Source organism: Bombina bombina, chromosome 11 (assembly GCF_027579735.1).
Source record: "Bombina bombina isolate aBomBom1 chromosome 11, aBomBom1.pri, whole genome shotgun sequence".
Taxonomy (NCBI): domain Eukaryota; kingdom Metazoa; phylum Chordata; class Amphibia; order Anura; family Bombinatoridae; genus Bombina; species Bombina bombina.
Genome location: NC_069509.1, coordinates 167,497,327 through 167,506,635, shown reverse-complemented (window position 1 = coordinate 167,506,635; position 9,309 = coordinate 167,497,327). Strand labels below are relative to the sequence as shown.

At 37.3% G+C, this 9,309-nt stretch overlaps 1 protein-coding gene across 4 annotated transcripts in view; it reads right to left on the bottom strand.

Moving 5' to 3' along the window:
* Positions 1 to 6,049: 6,049 nt before the first annotated feature.
* Positions 6,050 to 9,309, bottom strand: part of LOC128642310 (acyl-coenzyme A synthetase ACSM3, mitochondrial) — a 35,512-nt gene continuing 32,252 nt past the window's right edge. For all 4 annotated transcript variants that reach the window (XM_053695034.1, XM_053695037.1, XM_053695036.1 and 1 more), the window contains 2 exons: positions 8,102 to 8,221; positions 6,050 to 6,278 (listed from right to left, as the gene is read on the bottom strand). In XM_053695034.1, coding sequence (XP_053551009.1) covers positions 6,192 to 6,278; positions 8,102 to 8,221 — 207 coding nt within the window. In that variant the 3' untranslated portion in view covers positions 6,050 to 6,191. The remainder of the gene's footprint in view (positions 6,279 to 8,101; positions 8,222 to 9,309) is intronic.

The window sequence follows — 9,309 nt, the reverse complement described above, 5'->3', positions numbered from 1 at the left end:
ATTCCTGTAAAAGTTAAACGTAGATCCAAGTGGGAATTGTCTTTAAACTCAAACAATCCTGTTCTGTGGTTCTTGGAGGTAATCAGTGTAATATGGAGAGCCTGGAAAGTTTCTCCTGCAGAGAATAGGAACTTGAACTAGTGAGCTCAAACAATACTGAAGCAAGGAGGAAGGGGCGTGACCAGGTTAATATAAGCTTGGAATCTGAATGCAGTGAATCCTTAAAGGGACATAGGAGATGAGCGACAAGAAACCCTGACAGGTGTTGATGTCATTAGACCACACCCCTTCTCATTACAGAGATGCACATCACCTAATATGCTTAATTGGTAGTAGGCTTTCGAGCCTATACAGCTTGGAGTAAGACAACATGCATAAAGAGGATGATGTGGTCAAAATACTCATTTGCCTAATAATTCTGCACTCCCTGTATACTTACGTCAGACAACCCTCGCAGCTTACAGTCATTAAGCCCCCGAACTGTTACCCAGCAGTCATCCGGTCCCAGAACTTCTGAATGTGTTGAGGGCCACAGAGGGTATGTTATCTGATCCTAACCTTAAGAGATCTTGTCTCAAAAAGCAGGCTTCAGAATATTTCAGGCTCTCTTTGAATCAAAACTTTCCTCTAAAGGAGAAGAAGATTTTTCTGATGAACATAAATTTTCTTAGATTTAAAAGACGTAAAAAATCTAATCCCTCCAATGACTGTTTTCCTAGATTACTTTAGGAACCCTTAGATTCAAACCTGAAGATGTAAAACACCCAAGGAGGCCCACTTATCAAGCTCCGTATGGTGCTTGAGGGCCCGTGTTTCTGGCGAGTCTTCAGACTCGCCAGAAACAGCAGTTATGAAGCAGCGGTCTAAAGACCGCTGCTCCATAACCCTGTCCACCTGCTCTGAGCAGGCGGACAGGAATCGCCACAATTCAACCCGATCGAGTACGATCGGGTTGATTGACACCTCCCTGCTGGCGGACCATTGGCCGCGAATCTGCAGGGGGCGGCGTTGCACCAGCAGCTCTTGTGAGCTGCTGGTGCAATGCTGAATACCGAGAGCGTATTGCTCTCCGCATTCAGCGAGGTCTTGCGGACCTGATCCGCACTGTCAGAATAAATAGGCCTCAAGATCTTCAGAGTGGTTCCCCTCCTTAGGTGTAGCTGTATATATAGATTTTTTTTATCTAAGACATCCCTTATTTCAAGAAGTTTGTAATAAACTACTTCCTGAATGTACCCACACCTCCTTTCTCTCTAATTCCTCTACTACACCTTAAATTGATCCCCAATTTTTTAAGTTTCTAGGTTCCCCAGGTTCTAGCATTAAATATGGATCTGATAAACTATTAAAAGCCTGTCAAGACAAATTATTGGATGTCTCTGGCCCTATATAAAAAAATGTTTGAATTGGGTGAGGATGCTGTGATGATGAATCCGGCTTCCTCCAATCGTTGCGTGCCCCCTTTGACATCCAACTCGTGGGGCACGCAACGATTGGAGGAAGCCGGATTTGTCATCGATATGCTAAATACAGTCGGAGATGCGGGCGGAGGATAGGCAGCGGTTTGTTTACTATAACAAAATGGTACGTTTTTAAAAAAAGAAGCGTCTTTGTAAAGTTTAATGACTTAAAGTGCCCCTGTTTTTGAGAGTATTTTTAGATACTAGACTTTAATTCTTAAACTTTACAATCACTTTAAACTGGTCTGAGGTTTTATTGTGAACAAATAATTTAAGATCTTTAATTGCTTCTTTGCAATTTAAATTAAAATCTTTATTTTATTTCAAAGTAAATCATTTTGAAGTTCATGAAATGTCTCTTAAAGGGACATTAAATCAAATTTGTTTCTTTTATGATTCAGATTGAACATACAATATTAAACTCCTTTCTAATCAACTTTTATTATAATTTTTGCTTTATTCTCTTGGTATCCATTATTGTAAGAGCAGCAATGCACTACTAGAAGCTAGCTGAATACATGGGTAAACCAATGATTACAGGCATATATACACAGCCACCAATCAGCACCTGGCTCCTGAACCTACCTAGGTATACTAATATGAAGCAAATTTGATCATCAATGTAAATTGGATAGTTGTTCCGAATCATGAAATGAAAAGTGGGTTTCATGTCCTTTTAAGGTGATTTAAATAAGAACCTCTCCCCCAAATAAAATGTGTTGCAGGGGATCACCATTTTCATGATCGTCTGAACTGTAGAGATGTTTTCTATCCTTCATATGAAAGAATGGTCTTTTAAACAAGCAGTCATATGATGCATAAGTGCTTAGTAAAAGACTGCATAACTTTTCTGCTCCCAATAAAGAGTAAAGGGAAGCGCCTCTATAATACCTTATTGTGCAAGAGGTCCTCTGTGGAGAAGACAGAGCTGATATTATCCCACCCATTTTTTTTATAGTTAGTAAAGTATTTATGAAATTGCAAACCCAGACAGGGTTATTTTGAGATAATAGTTGTTATTTTCTTCTTAACAACATTCTAAGTGAAGAGCAACCAATTCATCTAGTGCACTGGTTTTCAAACCTATCCTCAGACCTTCCAAAACAGTCCAGGGTTTTCAGGACTACCTTGGGTGGAAGCAGGTAAAATAACTGTCAGCTGATTGTTTCACCTGTGCTCCAGTTTAGATATCCATAACATGTGGTCTGTTAGAGAGACCTGATGATAGCTATGAAAACCAGTGGTCTAGAAAAATGAGCAGAGGGGCAGCTTTAGGAAACTATTGCTGCTGCGTCAAATAACTTTCCATCTTCGGATGTTCTTCTGTTACATCTCAACGGATTGATTCACTGTGTATACCCTCTGGTTTAACCTGTTTCAGATGAATAGCTGTGACTTCTGATTGGATTATCCTACCATATATGACGTACAATCTGCCTGACTTCCGTACCTGTTCTGTGCCTATCATGCTGTAGCGTCCCTTTTACTATCTTGTAATCTGCATCTAATGTTAGGATTACACATCATGCAGTATGCACTTATAAGACTACCTGTTTTCTCATCCTAAAGGGACACTGAACCCAAATTTTTTCTTTTGTAATTCAGATAGAGCATGACATTTTAAGCAATTTTCTAATTTGCTCCTATTATCAAATGTTCTTAATTCTCTTGGTATCTTTATTTGAAATGCAAGAATGGAAGTTTAGATGCCAGCCCATTTTTGGTGAACAACCTGGGTTGTCCTTGCTGATTGGTGGATAAATTCATCCACCAATAAAAAAGTGCTGTCCAGAGTTCTGAACTCAAAAAAAGCTTAGATGCCTTCTTTTTTTTAATTTGCATTCTCTATCTGAATCATGAAAGAAAAAAATGGGTTCAGTGTCCCTTTAAGGTTTTGGCTCAGTTTCTTCCTATAGCTGTGTTATAATTATTAACAAATGTAACTTTTAATAAAATTATTACTATTGCTTTGGTGGATTTAATCTTATTTCTGCAACTTATCTACGTATCTACATTTACATACTCAACTTCCATTGGTTATTAATGCACATATAATCTACACCTCTATAATTTAAAGAATATGAAACCATTTTATAAAAAAAATTCCAATTTACTTCTGTTATCAAATGTGCTTTGTTCTCGTGATATTCTGCGTGGAAGAGATACCTAGGTTGGCATCTGGAGCACTACATGGCAGGAAATAGTTCTGCCATCTAGTGCTCTTGCAAATGAATAACATTCTTACAAAACTGCATACATTGCTGCTTTTCAACAAATGATGCCAGGAGAACAAAGCCAAATTGATTATAGAAGTAAATTAGAAAGTTGTTTAAAATTTAATGCTCTATCTGAATGAAGAAAGGGAAAAAATGGGGTTTCATACGCCTTTAAAGGGACATAAAACAGGTTGAGATTTGTGCATATCCTAAAGGGCTAATTAATTAAAAATAGTTTTGCATATTTTTTTATGTTTTTTAATTGCTGGCAAGTATTTTAAAATTATTTTCAGAAATAAGCAAAATTAATTACATAGCTAAGCTGCCTGGAGCAGCCAACTCCACCCCCCTTATCACTGTTTAGACACAGGCATTGTACTGTATTTCAATGAGTTCACAGCTTCTAGGCAGCTCCAGCAGATAATCCCTATGCACTTTTGCATTCTACCAAAACAACAATAGATATAGATACAGCCATAGAAGGAAATGTGTGGGGGGAGATGGAGCTTTACAATTCAGAAACTAAAAAGAAAGGGTTAATGGCGAGGCACTGCAATATAAATTTGCAGGTAAACTATTTAGAGTACATATTATTATATTTTGTCTCTATCGCAACTTGTTTTATGTCCCTTTAATATAAGGAAATGCAAATCATAAAATATTGAGAAAAATTGAAACCAGTACATTAGAAAACGTTCAAGGACTTCCTGAGACACATAAATCAGCAGCAAGAACATACACTTATTGCTAATTATTTACCCTTTTTAGATTAAATGCAATGAAGTAGAACATCTGCTCATAAGAGTATTTTACAAAAGCCAGATTCTCAAAAGTATTAAGGAACATTTGTGTCTACAGCCCCAATGATTAATGATTCTCCAGGTTGGAGATAAATTATAGTACAGACTTTACAGGGGCTGAGCTCTCTGAATTCTCTAAGGAAAAGGGAGAAACCTGTAATTCCCAGAGAGATAAGAGATGCCTCCCATAGAGCCCTCTGCTCAGATGAGACAATCTAAAATGATCCCCACAGCGCTGTGAGATCTTTTACAAGATCCTAGACAGGCAAATTTTGCTATTCTTCTTTAAAGGGCATTCCCTGCATTTCTGGATGTGAGACAAGCCAAGTGCAATATAGCACTGCATGACATGAAAGTTTTGTTACATTTACACTTTGTGATTTGTATTTTATACTACTTTAAATTTCAGATTGGCTCCCTTAAATTTTATTACATTTAAGCTTTGCAATTTCTATTTTGTATTTTAATGCATTTAAATTCTGTATATTTCAATAATTTAACAAAGTCTGATTATGTTTTGAAAGTTTCTGTGTTACTTTTACAAATTACATTGCACTTTTCTTCGGTGTAAAATACAACAGTTTTAAAAAGTGGGAGGGACAGGGGAATTCCTTGAGCTGAACAGGGGAGTACCAAGGGTATGTCCGATGCTCTCTCACAATTCTCATGATATTCTCTAAGCTTTTTACACCAGCGGGTGTCACTGATTTATCTCGCCAGCAGTATGCAGGTAAATTTGCTCAGCAGAATCAAACTATACTAATATTTTATGTATATATAAAATGATGTGAGAACTGTACAACAAAAAGTGCAACTTTTTATTAAAATTTAAAAAACAAGGTTGTAAACAATAATGTGTGTGTGTTTTTACCCAACCCTCTATTGTAAAAAGAAGGATCTATATAGGGGCTTTTTTAAAAAGGGGGGTTGGGGCTTTAAAACAAGGTATCTTGGGGTCTTTTTGATGTACTTTTATAAATGCCTAGAGACCGCCTCATTAAAAAAGTGTGTATTTGTATAAAAATATGTTTACACTTTATTGCCTTTAAAATGATGAGTCTTGGAGGTTTCTAGGGCTTAAGGAAGCTGAGATTGAGATGTTCGAATACTTATCCCATCTAGCTCCCTTAAGATTCCTGTAGCACTTCCTGGTTTTTGTTTTGGTGACATCACCGGCATTGCCGGATTACCCAGGTGAGGTTAAAACCATTGGTCACTTCGTATGGGTCTGCAACTACAGGGGGAGGCACAATCAGCTACAAAAGTGCCCCCCCCCCAAAAAAAAATTATGACGTGTTATCCACAGTTAAGGCATTGAGCAGGTGACAACCATGTGTTGTCCTCAACGTTTAAATGGTTAATTATTATTGGAATCTAAATTTTGGAAAGATTTCAGCCATTATGATAAAAAAAACTGGTTACATTTTAATGTGTCTGGATTATACATTATTTTTTATTTTTGTCCTCTTCCATAATCCTATACACTATTGTATTCGTTTATATCAGTACTGTTTTTGTAGTGCATAATAAATAACCTGTAAATTTAACACTAAACATGACATAATCCAAGAAATTTTATTAGATTTTTTTTTAATGCTGTTAATTCTATAATCCTTTTAAATGTGGCTGTGAAAAGACTGAACTGTAACAATTAAAAATGTAATTATATAGATAAACAAAATAAGTAACAATATGTTTACAAAGTTCTTATAAGTTTAAACTTTTCCCCATTCTCTGTTTCTCAGCTCATTTCTTCTTATTTTTCCACTCACAGTCTTGGGCAGTTGTTCAACAAATTCTACCTGTGTATGGAAAAATAGAAACGGTAACACTTTATATAAATGCTGTGAAATTAATAAACCAAAATTTATCACCAGAAAATGGATTTGTTATCTTTCTGTTTAATAGACATTGCGTGTTTATATTATAGTAAACAGTATGTTTTCTTACTGAGAAAAATGTACTATCTTGGCTCACCCTAGTAGCACTAACCAATGAAGAGTTGTTCCCTTTTTCAGGGGGATGGACAGAAACCTAAAGTCTTGCCTTCTTAGGTAGTATGAGGTCCTGTTTATTATAGGTGGCATCCTTCTTGTTCTGTCACCTACATAAAAATAGTTCTAGGGGCTACACCCCCCCCCATTCATTTATTTAGCACCTGAGATCTACGAGTTGCCAGCTAACCTGAAAATGCAAGCTAGTGCCTTTTAAAGTGTCTGGTGCCCGACGTATCACAAAGATAGATGTAAAGTATGAGGATTTAGAAAAATAAAGGTAGAAATATGAAGTAGATTGTGATCTTACCCCCAGTACCCCTGCACCCTTCATAGTTACCTTTGTGTTCAGAACAGGATATCAAATAACTATTAGTTTCCAGACACTGTGGTTCACTTTCACCCATCAAGCACTTTGGCAATAAGGCAAATATTTTATTTTATGCACTAGGAGACAGCATGTTTATTTGCTGGAGTAAATGTCTGTGAAATAGGGACTGATGTTTGCTTGTTGCTTTGGATTGGCAGTGTGTGTGGGGGGATATTAGAGCTCTGTTTTTTTTTTCTTTCTTACTGCTATCATTGCCTTAACCACTGGCATGATATCACTCCCTTTTTTCCCCCGCTTGAATACCCATCTGCTTTTACTTACGTTTTTCTTCTCTTTAAGTTCTGTCATTCATCCTCCACAGCACAGTCTAGGAAAGTGGACAATATGTATAGTTCTTTTGGATCACATATTTGTATATTGGGTGATTAATTGGGGTATAATGTGTTATTGCCTTTTTTTCTTATTACATTAAAAGCCCTCTGTTACATAAAAGGTGTAATGTATAAGATCATATTCCAAATTAACAATTTTGTAGCATTTTGTGATCCAGTGGATCGAAAAATAAAGCACCAATCTCACGAGAACCTTCCAGGCTGCCTTATATAATCCCCTATAGGCCATATTGTCCTATATTATCATTATCATTATCATTAATATTATTGATAAAGTAAATATTAGACCAGAGAACTCCCTGCACTACACTTAACCCCAATCTGCACTTTGCTTTGTAGAACACAAGTAAAGTGAATGCATTATTTTACTTACTTTTTTAATCTACAGACTGCCCATCCGGTGCTGATCTTTGTTTTCTGCTGATGATTCCCCAGGTGTTACTACCTATTTCAAGGCTTATCCCTGGTGCCATAGAACAATTATGGCGTAGTTTCTGCTTTAAGAAGAAGGTGCACACTGTATTAACTGTGACGCTCCTGTCTGGAGTAAAAAAGGCCTTTGTGAGATCTGTGATGGGTTCACTTGGCAATAGATTCCAGCAGTTTAGAAAGGGGAGAGACATTACAAAACCAGTTTGTCCATAGCTGCTGGTACCAGCCAAACCTCTGGCATTAAATGCTTTAGAACTCAGGGCAGTTCAACATTTTCAGGATCATTTGAAAGAAATATATCTGGAAACATTTTTACCTCCAAATTAAGGTTGAACAACTCTTCACTGCTGAGTGCTACATAGGGACGTAGTCAATGTAAAGAAACTATTGTATAAATTCATCTCCATTTTGTATTGCATAAAATGTACCAAAAAAAGGATTTAGAAAATATTGGAGGTATTAATAAAACAACTCACTTTTCTCGGGTACTTGTAGGGGGCAGTAGTTGTCTTTACGTGTTGCTGCAGCTCAGTAGTTAGCTTGTCTGGATCATGATCTTTATAAGAAGCAGCGAGGACAACAAAGGCTTTCACAACCTGTTGAAGGAATACAATAGTATATAAGCTGTGACTATAAAAACAAACATGTCTTATCTAACACCTTATGTATGTTTATGGTCTGTCCTGTACAACTGTAGCGTTCTGTGTTCAGTGGTTGTCATGGTAATGTGACTTATGTTTTCGGCTATACCTATTCGAGAGGGACAGTCCCTAATTTTTAGCTCTGTCCTGTTGTCTCTCTGAGACAGCCATATACCCTATTTATAGAATTCTCCTTAGGCACGCCCACCTACCAACTAGACACGCCCACCAACCTATCAAACATACCCATAATCCCACCCAGTATCTACCCTTGGCCCACCCCCTTCTGACACAGCCCCAATCATAAAACGGCAGTGCTTCCCCCTCAACCTCCCGAGTCCCTAATGCCTGGCCACAAATGTTGGGAGGTATGTTTTCAGGATAGGTAAGTGCACATGGCTTACAATCACAAAGACACATTGCAGAGATACTTGTGCTCTAAACAAAATGCTTTTTCATTCCATAAAGGGCATCAATCTACAAATCCCTGATAATGCCAACTAAAAAACACATAAATGTGCAAAAACCAAATACAGTAATATGTTACAGGACATTACTGCACTGTTTCTTGCATATAACTATGTATTTGGCCCCTGCAGCAATGCACTACAGGTGAGCCAATGTGAAGAGGCATATGTGTGTAGCCACCAATCAGCAGCTAGCTCCCAGTAGTGCATTGCTCCTCCTGAGTCTACCTAGGTTTGCTTTTCAACAAGAACCATGAAAGCTTAATTTTGATTTTCATGTTCCTTTAAAGGTAAAAATGTAAAATATCTGTTTCAGATTTCCCAGTATTTAGCAAAAACCTAAATACACCTCTGTGTTAAACACAGTCAAATGCGTAAAACAATCTTGCTCCTGTGCAACTACAGATCAGGGCACAGCCAATAAGCCCATTAGCAGCAGACATATGAGTGTATGCTCCAATCAGAGAAGCTTCCTGGTATGGAGTCTCACAAGAGGTTATAGGCAACAGGTTTTTAGAATTTGGAGAGAAAGGTAGGATCTCACCAAATTCCTTCATCTATGCAACTCAAATGTAT